This window comes from Neophocaena asiaeorientalis, unplaced genomic scaffold (genome assembly GCF_003031525.2).
Source record: "Neophocaena asiaeorientalis asiaeorientalis breed wild unplaced genomic scaffold, Neophocaena_asiaeorientalis_V1.1 scaffold347, whole genome shotgun sequence".
Lineage (NCBI taxonomy): Eukaryota > Metazoa > Chordata > Mammalia > Artiodactyla > Phocoenidae > Neophocaena > Neophocaena asiaeorientalis.
Genome location: NW_020171818.1, coordinates 600768 through 614841, shown reverse-complemented (window position 1 = coordinate 614841; position 14074 = coordinate 600768). Strand labels below are relative to the sequence as shown.

Here is a 14074-nt window from a genome sequence, read left to right as displayed (position 1 = left end):
GAGGGAGGAGGGGAGGAAGGGGAGGGGAGGGGGCGGCAGTGGGTCAAGGTGCATCACCAGGCTTCTGGTGGGGAAGCCAGTGGGGGGCAAGGAGTGTTGTCTGAACAATTCCCCAACCCACCCCGACTCCTACATCTGCAAAGGAAAGTCACTCCCTGATCCTGTTCCAGTCCTTCATCCCTAAATACGAGCCATCAAGCAGGGATCATTGGCCATTTTAGAACAGGTATAAAAAAGAAAAGGATGAGCAGATGAAGAAAAAGATAACCCCCAAGAAAACTGGGAGGATTCAGAGAGTAGAAAACTTTTAAAACGGATTAATTTTTCCAGAGAGATCTGAGATGATATTATCTATGTCAAAACATTAACAGGTCAGCTGTGAGAAAGGAACAAGTAGAGGTGAACACTTCCGGGAAATTTTAAAAAATATGATGCCATTCATCACACACACACACACACACCATTCTGTTAACTGTGTGTGGCGATGGATGTTAAGTAGGCTTATCGTGGTGATCATTTCACAATATATACTCTTAAAAAAGAGACAACAGGCCCAAAATAGAGTCTTGTGCTAAGCCCACATCACCAAACTGAGACTTAATGTCTAACCTAATTGCAGTCAGCCTGTCCAGAACTATAATCTTAACCAGTCTGTCTGAAATTTCCTGGTCAGCACTACTGAGGTCATCTGCCAGCTAGACCCCCGCCATCCCCCAAAGGCAGGCGACCTTCCCTGAGACAATCCACTCTCTGCTTGTAACTTCCTTGTCCTGTCTCCTTCTGCCTACAGAAGTCTTCCATTTTGTACCGCAGTTCAGACCTCCTTTCTATCCGCTAGACGGGAGGCTGCCTGATTCAAAAATCATTGAGTAAAGCCAATTCGATCTCTACATGTACTCAGTTAAATTTTGTTTTTTTTAACAATACAAATCATTATGTTGCACATCTGAAACTAATATATGATATGTCACTTAATTTTTAAAAATGTAATTGCCAAAAAATAAAGTGTTGGAAGGCTGAAAGATAAATTAGAATATAGGCAGGAGGAGACAAAGAGAGCACAAGTGAATAGTTTAGAGACAATAAGGAACAATTTGAAAGATCTAACAGCAGTCTCAAACAAACAAACAAATACCTAAAAGAGAACAGAGGAAATATGAGAACATTTCTGAGATCTAAACAAAGACACAACTGTTCATACTGAAAGGACACAAGGAATACTGAGCAGGATGGAGGAGAGAAGATAAAATTCACATCCCTGGCTTCTGTAAGTCATCTGCACGTAACACTATTTCAGGGTTGGGCTGACGTGATCAAAGGTTTGGGGGGTTCTGGGGTGAAGTAACATCACAGAGTGTAGCCATGGGCCTCCCACTAACTCTTTTTCTTCCCTCATCAAGTAGATGCCAAACTCTCCTCCAGGAACTATTATTCTACCTCCTAGTGTGTGAAGGGTTAAAGGCATTAAGACATGAACTCATTTAGCAAACTCTGGGTAAAGCGTTGCTGTTGTCCCCATCACTCTCCGGAAAGTCCACAGCCACTGCCTCGAGGTCCTTCCAGAGATGCTCCACACTCACCCTCCTCAACCCACGGCTCTCCTGTCTGTCCCCAGGAAGCTCCTCCAACTTCCTCAACGCCCTCTGGCCACTTGCTCAGACGCTTCCTACCTAGCATCATTCAAAGCTGTCCGGAAATCCCATGTCCTACACACTACCTTTCCCGAGCAGCTGGAAGAAAGGTGGTGACTTACAGGGCCCTTCCTTCTCAGCAGATGACCCCAGGACCCCCCTCCCCATTCAACTCACATAAATAATCCCACATCACCGAATCACAGACCCCCGGAGCATTTCTGCATCGGGTAGTCTGGTCAGCTTGCAGTGCCTGCAGGCTGTGTTGTGAGGCAGGGGAATGCCCCCTAGCAGGGGCCGTAGATTTGCACCACATCCTTCATAAGTGTAAGCCGCTGGCAGGCACTCTGTAACGCGGTGGATAGCAGGAGGGGTCTCCTAGCTCATGGGTACTGTGCTAATCCACCTCCATCACTCTCTCTCCTGCCTGTTTTAACTCCAGGATGACTGTTTACCTTAATCCTTGGCTGTCGTCTGTCATCTCCCAGGGCTGATTTCCACCTTTTTCGAAGACACCAGCGTGTGGTCCACACTATCCCTCATGACCTCGTTTTCTCATACCGTTTTGGTAACTTCAAGGTCTATGTTGGTGAATCAGAAGACACACCATAACTGCATACTTCCTTATCTTCTCTAGATGGATATATGGTCATTTGAAATAAAGATATTTCTCAGTCTCCCTTGTAGCCATGTGAATAATGGCCAACCGGATATAAGCAGGAGTGCCGTGGGCGACTTTTAGAGGAGGAAGTGCATCCTTTTCTTATCCTCCTTTCATGTCAGACGGAGTGTGGATGGCTAGAACCCGGCAGCCAATTTGGGCCATGAGGTGAAAGCCACATACTGAGGACATCAAACAAGAAGATAGAAGACTGACCCCTGAGACCACAAGCTATCATGACCTCTCTGAGCTGCTTGGTTGTGGGAGCAATAGCCATATTGTTTAAATCACTGCTATTTTTGTTATATACAGTTTAACTTAATCCTGTTCTCGGGAAGTTTAAGAGACTTCCCTCAGGTCACACGGTAAGTGACTGGCAGAGGCAAAATTTGAATGTTGGCAGTTTTACTCCAGAGCCCATAAGGACACTCATGAAAGTGGGGTTTGCCCCATCTTGAGGGCCTTACAGAGGGGGCACAGCACAAGGGACTGCAGTCATGAGCTCCATGGGGCAACAAGAAGCTGAGAGAGTGTGTGATGGAGGAAGAAAAGGGAACAAGAGGAACACAGTGCAGAGGGAGTGGATAAGCTTTCCTGTACACTCTGCATCCTCCTTCCCATGGCACTGAGGGAGGAGACAGAGGGAGAGGAAAGCTGGCACTTGGGCTGAACTAGTTACACCAGGTTTCATTCCAGGACTGTCTTTTTTTTTTTTTTTTTTGCGGTACGTGGGCCTCTCACTGTTGTGGCCTCTCCCGTTGCGGAGCACAGGCTCCGGACGCACAGGCTCAGCGGCCATGGCTCACGGGCCCAGCCGCTCCGCGGCATGTGAGATCTTCCCGGACTGGGGCACGAACCCGTGTCCCCTGCATTGGCAGGCGGACTTTCAACCACTGCGCCACCAGGGAAGCCCCAGGACTGTCTTTTTATCCAATGAATACAGATGTTGATTCCTACAGCAACTCGACACTGGTATAATGTGGTTTTGTACTACTTTTGGAGATGTGGTGTAATCAGATTTACATACCCTCTGCCTCTAGAATCCCAGGAATGGAAGCTCCCAGAAAGAGCTCCATCTTTTCTTCTCACCACTGGACTTCTCTGCTTAGAATCACTTGGTGAGGTATTGGCGTGGGAAAGTGCACGTACCAGTGGAACAGAACAGATGGCCCAGAAGCCATTTATGGAAACTCGGTGAGTATCTGGATAGTTCTCTAAGCTCATGGGGAAAGCAGAAACTGTTCAATACATAGTGCTGGGACAACCGTTCAGACGCAGAAAAACAAAATTGGGCCCCTGCTAAATAAAATACGCAAAAATAAATTTCAGATGAATTAAAAATCGTAATACGAAAATAAAAATTTAAGCTTTTAGAAAAACTTGAGGGTAGGGAAGGATCTCTGAACCACTCAAAAGGTATAAGCCATAGAGGTGAAAGACTGCTACCTTTAACAACACTAGCATTTAAAAATTACTTTGGCATCACAGAAGACTCCAAAGGGAGGATAGATAAGACGAGCCACAGCCTAAGAAAGATACTTGAAATGCATATAATTGACCAAAGATTAGCATCGCTCCAGAATATATATCTCAAGAGGCGTAACTATCTGTAAGTAAAAGGCTGCATCCAAATAAAAACTGGGCAAAGGATAAAAAACAAGGGAATCTGGGGAATTCTCTGGCGGTCCAGTGGTTAGGACTCCGAGCTCTCACTGCCAAGGACCCAGGTTCCATCCCTGGTTGGGGAAAATAAGATCCCACAGGCTGCACAGCACAGCAGGAAAAGAAATAAAGGTGGGGGAATCCACACAGTCAAAACGTGAGAAGATGCTTAACTTCATTGCAAACTCAAACCTCAGGAGATAACACCTACCCAATTAGCAAAAGTGAAAAATTTGATAATGCCAAGTGTTGGCAGAGCTGGGGAAAAAGGGGAACTCTCAGATGGCTGATGGGAGGATCAAGGGATTCAAGTGCTTGGGAAGCATGTGGGAACATCCAGTCAGTGAGAGGACTGCTGGTACGCACCCAAATTCACAAAACAGGGTGCTCATTGCAGTAGTTCTAATACAGAAACCCTGCAAAAACCTGGAGTGTCCATCAGTAACATCACACGTAAACAGTGGAATATCACGTAATGCAATACTAAATAGTTAAGACAAAGGAGCAGAGCTTCATCTACATACATGGGTGTCTTGGAATGTAATACTAAAAATTTTTTAAATGTCAAGTACGTACAGTATGATACCATTTCTATAAAGTTTAAGAAAACATGCCAACGTGCAAAACTAAAGTAAACGTGGATGGGAGGGACACAAGCTGACTTCAGGACAGTGGAAGGGAGTAAATACAATTGGGGCACCATACAAATAGCACTGCAGAACTGTTAAGGTTTTATTTGTACAGACAAATCTGGAGGGAATATGGAAAAAAACACTAAGATTAATTGATTGGTTACAAGGTGGGGGACAGAGGTGTTTGCATACCACTTCTCTGTCCTTCTCAGCATGCCTGAATTACCTTTTTTCATCCTCTTTTTTCCTCTCCTCCACTTGGGTTCTGGGTTCCCCAGTCCCCCAGCGACTCAGGGACCACGCTTCCGCCTGCAGAGTCTCCTCAAGCATCTTTGTTTTCTCACCAGTGGTTCTTGCCCTTTTGCCTTCTCACATTTGTTCCTTCCCAGTCTTCATATTAATCTTAACACCTAATCAGGGCACCGTTCACCTCTCCTCCCCTCACTGTCCATCTCTACCTTCTGCTTTTACCTCTAAGTGGGGCTCCACCCCCAGCACCCTGGTCAGGCCTTTGACAAAGGCCTTTTAAGCCTAACAAGTCAAAACACTTGTCAGATCTCCTCTTTGGAAGCCCCATCCTGAGACCCCTCTTTCAAAGATAAACGTTGCCCTACTTGCCAGACATTCTGAATGAGTTTTTCCCAGTTTTTCTTCCCCTTTAATCTCCAGGGAGCTTTTACTATCACGGCCTAGCTCTCATCGTCTTAAAATTCTCCCTACCTTCGGCTTTCGAGGCTGTGATGCCGCCACCTTGGGTGTCACCTGCGAGTCAGTCACAAGCCAGTGACAGCTGTCCGGATTGAACTGCCACCCCCAGGCCAAGCACGCTGGCCTCCCGGCTTCCACGCCTGCCTCCCTCGACTCTTCTACAAACAGCCCAGGGGAAAAGAAAGCTAAGTCAGACACCAAAGTACACGATTTTTTCATCTCCTTGTGATACCCAGCCGGCTCCACGGCTCCTGCGTTTCTCGGGTGTCTGACAGCCGCGCTCCCTGCGGGCCCAGCGGCCTGCTCTGCAAGGCCTCAAGGGGCTCAAATTCCGGTCTGGAGGCTGAGGTTCTCTTTGCAGCCCGTGAAACATGTAGAGAAACAAAGGAAAAACCCATCTGCCCACCTCCCACCCCCCGCAGTGCCCAGAGACATGGCCATAGAAGGAAAGGAGAGCAGGCTCCTGGGCTCCCACCTGGCCCCCGCTGGGCTGCTTCTGTTGGGGACCAGCCCTGCTCTCTCGCTCTGTGCTTTGGCGACAGCCTTGCAGTGTTTCTGAAGACAGCCAGCCGGGCACCCGCCCAGCTGTCAGACAGTGGGCCTCGGGAGTCTGTGAGCGCCTCTGCTTAGGAAACCTAGTTAAAGAAACGATCGCAGAGGTGGGGGCAGTTAAGCCTCTCTCCTCACAACTAGGCAAATCTCTTCCCTTTTGCGGCCAGAGCATGTTATCCCAGCATGCCGGGAGAGGGGCCCACACTGATGAGCAGACCAAACCCCAACACTGCAACAGGATTCGTCTATTTATTGATATTAAGACACTTCCCAGCAGTAACTGCTTTTAACAAGGACTCTAAAGGTAATAAAATGATGACAGCATCATAGACAAAGCGTTGGGAACATTCCTTGCAGAGAAAATTGGCTTTTCCTCTCCGGCCAGAGTGATCAGGCGCTACATGCCGTCCCAGGCGTGACCTCCGGGTCCCGAATATACGCGCCCCGTCCTCCGGCTAGGCCCTCAGAGGACTCCAGGCTGTGGGGCGAGAGCAGGGGCCTTCCCCAAGCCCCTCCCACATCTCAGAACCTTCCTCAGCTCCTCTGGACCGATTTCCCACGTCTCCTGTTGGTGAAGCAAATGCTCACGAAGGGGTGAGCCACGGCCTGGTGACAAAACCACCAGCACCGAAAAGCTGGTCCTTCCTCTTCACAAAGTCAACACAACACTTTTTTATTCTCTCTTTTTTTTTTTTTAAGGAAAGAAAAGTCTTAAAAATATATGGCACTAGAGTATACAACTGTACAACTGCATCCAGTTACCGTTTCTTCCAGCTTCCAGGCCACGGTGCCCAGGCTTCCCCTCAGATGCAGAGCTGATGGGAGGCCAGGGTGTCCATGAAAGGCCGTACCAGGTTGTCTGTGGAGAAGTAGAAGATTAGCCCGAACGTGATGGAGATGGGGAGGGCGGGCAACGCTTTCTTGAACACGGCGAGCAGCAGGAGGGTCAGACACAAACCCTGCAGGACACAAAGGCCAGGGGGTTGGTGGTGGCCACGGGTGTGGACGGGGGACGGAGAGCAGTCAGTGATGGTACAGTCCCTGGGTTCAGGAGCCCTGGACACCCCGTCATCTTCCCTGGTCCCCATAACAGCTCTGTGAGGTGCCTGAGGGCAGGAGTGCTCACCCCGTAGCAATGCCCTGCACATGGACGGGTGAACCAGAAAGCAGGCCTCCTGACCCCTAGAACGGGGCTGCCACTACCAGACTACCTCCCCTGGCTGGCTGCTGGAGGGAGGCGTGACCTGATGGTGAGGAGCTTTCCCCAAGGGGACGTATATTTATACGAGAACTGGACGGGCTGGACTGAAAGCCAGCAATGTTCTCAGCAGCTGACACCAAGGGAACCAAGATGTCATGTGACCCCGCCCTGGGGAGCAGGCACAGTGGCTGCCTATCCTGTTCCCAGCCCAGTCAATGCAGGCAGTGGTCCAGGGTGGGGACAGGAAGCCAGAGTGCCTGCCCTATCCCTGGGGAGAGCAGGAACTCAGGGCAGACAATCTGGAAGTGGAGGAGCCTGGGAGCTCACTACCCCATCCCTAACACACACTGGGCAAATACAGAATGTCTGCAGAACTGGAGCCTCAGCCCTAACGTGCCACGTGCCACCCGGGGTTCACCAGGCAGAACACCGAGTATGCACCGTTCAGAGCCTCCACCTCTCCAATCACCATAAGACGCTTCCCCACCATGTGTATCTGACCATGTTAAGTGACATACAGGTCTCCAAATTTCACTGCTGGGGTTCAAAGTGATGGGCCCCCGTCTCGAGTCCCAGGAGATCCCATGGGGCTTCAGAACCCCATGGTGCCTGGGTGGCATGGAGGGAAAACACACAGCCCTGGCTTCAGAGACTCGAATTCAAATCATAGCTCGGCCCTCACAGCTTTGTGCCCACAGGCCAGGCCCTCAACCAATTCCGTCTTCTGTAAATCTCAGGTCACCATCCCTGCCTCGCAGGTGCCGTGAGACAAATGCACAGAGCTAGCCAAGACCTTGGCACCCGGGGCACAAGCTCAGTAATGTCGGAGCCTCTGGTCACTCCTCCCCTGTGCTGTGCCTGCATCTGTTGATGACCAGAACCTCCTGTAAACCTCGGTCTCATCTTGAGGATCTTCTTGGCAACCCTGCCTAGCCCCTCCAAGGGATAACAGCACCTGAAAATTCCCCTGGGTTCCTGGGCCCCCCACCAGACAGACCCTCAGGGGCCCCACTGCCCAGGGCTGGGCGGGGAGCATCCCCCAGCCCACTCACGATGAGGATGGCCACAAAGCAGGCCAGCGTGGTGTTCCAGTCCCCACTGCCCGTGGCTGCCGCCTTGCCCACCAGCACGCTGTAGAAGATGAAGTCTCCGAGGCCGAGCTTCACGCCCCCTGTGTGGTGGAGACAGAGGGAACCCATAGGTCTCAGAAGCCCCAGGAGGAAGCGGCAGAGAAGGCTGACCCTAGCCAAACAGCCCAGGTTCTCTGCCCAGCCCAGGGGCCAGAGTCCTGAGGAACGCAGAGGGCAGATGGGGTAGTGTGACTGCCCAGCTCATCTCACCTGGACTCTGGGACAAGGACCGGCTGCCTTGAAAAAACAGCAGCCAGTGGGAAAAAGGGGGAACCTGTAGGCTGAGTGACTTGCATTCTGGGCTGCGCAAAGCCAGCATTTCTGATAACTCAAGTAAAACTGCTGCTTGGCGGGCTTCCCTGGTGGCGCAGTGGTTGAGAGTCCACCTGCCAATGCAGGGGACACGAGTTCGTGCCCCGGTCCGGGAAGATCCCACATGCCGCAGAGCGGCTGGGCCAGTGAGCCATGGCCGCTGAGCCTGCGTGTCCGGAGCCTGTGCTCCTCAACGGGAGAGGCCACAGCAGTGAGAGGCCCGCGTACCGCAAAAAAAACCAAAAAACAAACAAACTGGTGCTTGGCACTTGGTTAAGACAAGAGTGAATAAAATGCATTGCCTGGGGCTGATGGGAAGCTACCCAACTGAGCGCTCAGTTTGAATTATAAATGCTTTTTAGGAAATTTAATTTCACTACTTTCAAGAACATGTACAATACCTGAGGTTCTCTGGAGACTCATGTCCCTTAAAAATACGTAAATGTACATTGTAAATCAACTAAACTTCAATTAAAAAAATAAGTAAACATAATTTGTAACTAGTGTATCCATTACTAATAAGGAAACAAGAGCTTCTAGAATGCTTTCATTTGTTTCCTTTCGTACAACTGCCCTGTACGCTTGTTTATAGGATAATTTTATTCATCACAGACAATAAAAATGTTTAAGAAACAGACCTGAATTGAGGAGGTCTGCATCAAGGAAACATGCTCTGCCCCGTCCGCCCCCCTCGCCTCCCTTCTGGGCTCCAAGCAAGAGGGCCCTCACCTCCGTCTGTCCCTTCCTCCACGGCCCCTCTTCTCTGACTTCAGTTTCCTCACTTTGGCTCCTGCCTCGGCACAGAGCAAACACTCCAGTTTCGTCACCTCACAGAGGTGACTTCTTTTGCCGTGCCTCCTCTCGCAGCTACCCCCACTCCTGCTTCCCTGCTCTGCCTGCCCTCTCCCCTCCCTTCTCTCTTCTTTTTCAATCAGTTCTTTCTCAAAGGAACTGCGCTTACTTCCCAGGCACTTCAGAGATCTGTGGCGGCAGGCCCCACGTCCCCCAGCCAACGTGCTCTGGCCAGGCCACCGCCCGGCCCCCGTGGACACCTTCAAGCTACCTGTCTGTCTCAGCGCCCTGTCCCCTGGCTGGCACTCCCCGGGGTCCTCCACAAGCGCCCTTCCCTTCATCCCGTAAATGTCGCCGACGCTGTCTCCCTCGCTCTCCATTCTGACCCTACACCTTCCCTGGGTACCTTCTGGGGACCCGCAGTTCTGACAACATGTATATCCTGGTGACTCCAACTCGGGTCTCCAACCCTGACCTTCCTGAGCATCGCTCCCCTTCGTGTGTCCGTGGCGTCTCCATCTGACGTCCTGCAGAGTCTCCCACCTTCCCCCGTCACCCTCCACGCCTCCCTGCCCATCCCTTGCCCAGCCAAGTCCTGCCAGTGCGTCCCAGGTATGTGGTGGCACCACCTCCTCTCAGCCTGCTGCCTGAGTTGGGCCCTCATGGCTCTTCCCTCAGGTGGTCCCCCAGCAGTCTGTGTTCCTTGCTGCTGCCCGGGATCTGTCTGGGATGCAGCTCTGCTCACTTCAATTCCCTGCAACAAACCACTAGCGGTTCCCCACAGCCTGCAGCATGAAGTTCGAGCTCCCGTGAGTGCTGTGCACCCTTGAAGGTCCGGCCCCCAGCTGCCTGGGCCACCAAACTGCCTCGAGCTCCCAGAAGGCCTCCTCCTCTCTCATCTGAGCCTTTGCCAATGCTGCTGTGTAACAAAGGATCTAACTGGCCTTTGTCCCTGGTTCCAGGAGGGAGACCAAATCCTTGGAGTTTCCCCAGTAACAGAAGTGTCTTCGTTATTCAGGAGCCCCTTGGATCATTTATGCAAATGAGAGGATGAGGATGGCGCTGGCCTCCAGAAAGACCACGTGGTTATGTGATAAGGGGGTTGGGACTCTGGGCCAGACCAACCTCTGGGGAGAAGAGGGAGCCTGGAGATGAAGTCCAGTCCCACGAGCAATGTGGCTCTCCATTTGGCTGGTCCTGATTTGTATCCTTTATTCTAAAACTGTAATTGTAAGTTTACTACTTTCCTGAGTTCTGTGAGTCGTTCTAGCAAATTTTCCAACCTGGTGGGGGGGGTGTGGGAACCCCCAGATCCGTAGCCAGTCGGTCAGAAGTGCGGGTGGCCTGGAGTCCCCCAGGACTTGTGGCTGGCGTGTGAAGCGAGGGTGGCCTTGTGGACTGTGCCCCGGTGGGATCCATGCTGACTCCGGGGGCTCAGTGCCAGGCCTGGGCTGCAGCCTGGCAGCCTGTCTGCCGGGTGACCGACTTGTCCTTCCAGGCCCACCTCGGCATTATCTTCTTCCCCAGGTCTGCCCTGAGTACTTTATACCTCACCTCCCCCCGCCCGGGCTGCTCCCACGGGGAACTTCTCAAGGGCAGAGGCTGTTTTAATCCTGCAGCACCTCCCTGTTCCCATGTGCCACCCGGCACATAGTAGGTGGTCCAGAAACGTGTGCTGATGGAATGGCTATTTTAATCCCCTTGGGAACACAGCCATATGTTAGAACGTCTTTGGGTGCGTCTTCAGGACGGCCTTCCACACCAGCTCCTTCTGCCCCCAAACACCCGCGACTCTGCCTGGGGGAGTCTCCACCCCAGCTCCACTGTCAGTCCCATCACGGAGCCGTGCTGTTGGCGCTGACCTGCCCAGCCCAGCCGGCCCTCTGAGCCCAGAGCCCACGCCTGCGTCCCCCATGGCTGCACGGGGACGTCCTCAGGCCACGCAGGTGCACACTTTGCCGGCCACAAGCCTGCCCTTCTCCCTCATGTCCCTCCTCCCATGCAGCTCAAAACCCTCCCCCACCCCCCACGGCTCCCACCGCTCACGGGACACAGACCAGATCCCCGTTTTGATCCAGAAGGCCCCTCAAGTCCCTGCCTGCCTCCCTGCCCCATCTCTGCACTCGGGTCTCAGCGTCCTGCCTTCACTGGCTCTAACTCACCGTGCCGTCTGCCTCAGGGTCTCTGCTCCCAAGGTCCCCTCAGCTGGAAACGCACCCCCGCTGTGCGTCCCCCTCTCCGAGTTCCAGTGGCTCAGCCTCTGGAGCTCAGCTCAGAAGTTACTTCCTCAGGCGACTTCCTCGGACCCCTTGAAACAGGTCATGAGCCCCGTCAGCGCTCCCCATCACCCCGTGTTCTCCTTCACGGTCCTCCCAGCTCCAGGGAGGGCGGTCAGTGCCCACGCCTGCGTAGCTGCGTCCCCCAGAGCTGCGTCCGTACGACCGCCCCCCAGCGCAGAGCGGGCTCGCAGCTGGTACTCAACCAATGTCTGCCACACACGAGGTGCAGCCTGGGCGTAGAAGTCCCCGCGGCCTGTCGACAAGGCTGCGCCTTTGCAGGCTCCTCCTCGACTTTGCGAAGCCGTCTCTGATGTGGAAGGGGCCCTCCCCTCGCGCCCTCCTCCCCTGACCTCAGGGGGCCCCACCCGGGCCCACGCAGACGGTCGGGACACCTTACTTTCCTCCTCCTCCTCCAGCTCCTCCCCCGGGTAGCCAGGCAGGGGGGGCGCAAAGACTTCAGGGTACGAGGGCTCCCCCAAACTGTCACAGGAGTCCTCTTCTGGGTGTCCGGCGTCGTGTGAGCGGGGAGCAAGGGAGAGAGACGACAGCCCGTCAGACGGTTCTCTGAGCTCAGGGCTCCCCTGCCCTTACCATCCCCCTACCCCCCCACAACCTGCCTGACCCAAAGAGGATTCTCCAGTCCACACACGGGAAGGGAAGGGAAGGGAGAGGAACGGGGCCGAGGCAGAGGAGCGCGGTCCCACCGCACTCCAACCCCAGGGCGTGCGTGTCTGGGGGGGCTGGTCTTCCCACCTGCCCCTCCAGCCCTCGTGCCTCCCGCAGAGGCCAGGCCAGGCTGAGCTGGATGTGGTGAAAAGCTGCCCCCGATGATGAGAGGCTGTCAGCCCCCTGATACTCACCCATCTCTGGGTCGTAGGGGAGCTGAAGGGCTCCCTGAGAGGAGGGGTCCAACTTGGCCATGCCCACCGTCCACACCATGGCGGCTGGGGAGGGAGAGAAGGGTCAGGCCTCAGGCAGTACTACCTGTGGCTGCCCCCAGGGCCTGGGAGGCAGGCGGGCCAGTCTGTGTCCCCAGAAAGCCTGCACAGGACCCTCAGTTCCTGTGGGTATTTGCTTATGCCCCACTGTTAGGGGGCCGCTGGGGGTCCAGACTCACTGACCAGGTATGGGCAGACGACGCTTCTTCCTGTCTTTTTTGGCCTCCTCACAAAGACAATGATAATGTTGTTAGTGAACAAGTTTGGTGAACTAATTATGTTTTGGTTTTATTGTGGTAAAGAAAAACATGTAACGTGAAATACGTCATCTTGACCATCTTTAAGGGTACAGTTTAACAGTGTTAAGTATACTCACACTGCCGTGAAAGAGATCGCCAGAACTTTCTTTGTCCTGCAGAACTGAAACGTTGTACCCACTCCCAATCCCCCAGCCCCTGGCAAGCACCATTCCACTTTCTGTTTCTATGATTCTGACTACCTAACATACCTCGTATAAGGGGACTCATACAGTATTTATCTTTCTGTGACTGGATTATTTCACTTAGCATAACGTCCTCAAGGTTCATCCATGTTGGAGCACGTGTCAGAACCTCCTTCCTTTTTCAGGCTGAATAATAACCCATTCTCTGTATACACCACATTTTGTTTATCTGTTCATCCATCCACAGACACCTGAGTTGCTTGCATCTCTTGGATATTGTGAATGGTGCTGCTATGAGCATGGGTGCGCAAAAATCTGTTCACAATCCTGCTTTCAATCCTCTTGGGTCTGTGTCCAGAAGCAGGACTGCTGCATCCTGTGGTACTAACATGTTCTCTCTCTCTGGCCTAGAAACTCTCCCCTGAACTCTTATCCCATCTCTCCAACTCTCCATCTGAATGTCCAGTGAGCATCTCAGACTCAACATGCCCTGAACGCTCTCAACAACTGCCCTCCGACCCGCCCACTGGCCTTCTCCTTCTCAGTAAGCAGCAACTCCATCCTTTTTGTTGCTCAGGCCCAAAAAACTGACAGTAACCTTGACTCTCTTTCTTACAACCTGCACCCCAACCAACAGAAAATCTCGCCAATTCTGCCTCCAAGATGTCTGTAGAGTCCAAGCACATCTCAACGCCTCTACTGCTGCCTTGGGGCCAAACGCCAACATCTCTCTCCCGGATTATTATTCAGCCTCCAAACCTGGCTCCTGCTTCTACCCTTGTCCCTGATACAACCTTCGTGGTCCTGTTAAAACGTAGTCAGGTCAGTCCACAGTCTTCCAGTGGCATCACATCTCACTCAGCAATAAAAAGCCAAGTCCCCACCATGGCCTAAGAGGATCTGACCTCCCCCGCTCCCCGCTGGCTCCCTCTGCCTGGCCTCGGGGCGCTCCGAGCACACCAGGCCCACGCCCACCTCAGGGCCTTTGCACTTACCGCTGTTCCTTCTGCCTGGAGTTCTGTCACCAGATATTCCTAAGGCGGGTCTCTGGTCAAATGTCACCTATGACACAGGGCCTCCCTGACCACCTTCTGTAAAATAGCACCCCTCTCTGCCCTGGAGTCCTTCAGGCCT

At 52.8% G+C, this 14074-nt stretch overlaps 1 protein-coding gene across 4 annotated transcripts in view; it reads right to left on the bottom strand.

The window, feature by feature from the left end:
* Positions 1 to 6076: 6076 nt before the first annotated feature.
* PSEN2 (presenilin 2) overlaps positions 6077 to 14074 on the bottom strand; it is a 26353-nt gene continuing 18355 nt past the window's right edge. For 2 of the 4 annotated variants that reach the window (XM_024738999.1, XM_024739008.1), the window contains 4 exons: positions 12421 to 12504; positions 11958 to 12059; positions 8100 to 8218; positions 6077 to 6805 (listed from right to left, as the gene is read on the bottom strand). In XM_024738999.1, coding sequence (XP_024594767.1) covers positions 6650 to 6805; positions 8100 to 8218; positions 11958 to 12059; positions 12421 to 12504 — 461 coding nt within the window. In that variant the 3' untranslated portion in view covers positions 6077 to 6649. Of the gene's footprint in view, positions 6806 to 8099; positions 8219 to 11443; positions 11590 to 11957; positions 12060 to 12420; positions 12505 to 14074 lie in introns of those variants that run through there. The other 2 variants (XM_024739015.1, XR_003002424.1) reach the window with 2 other exon arrangements.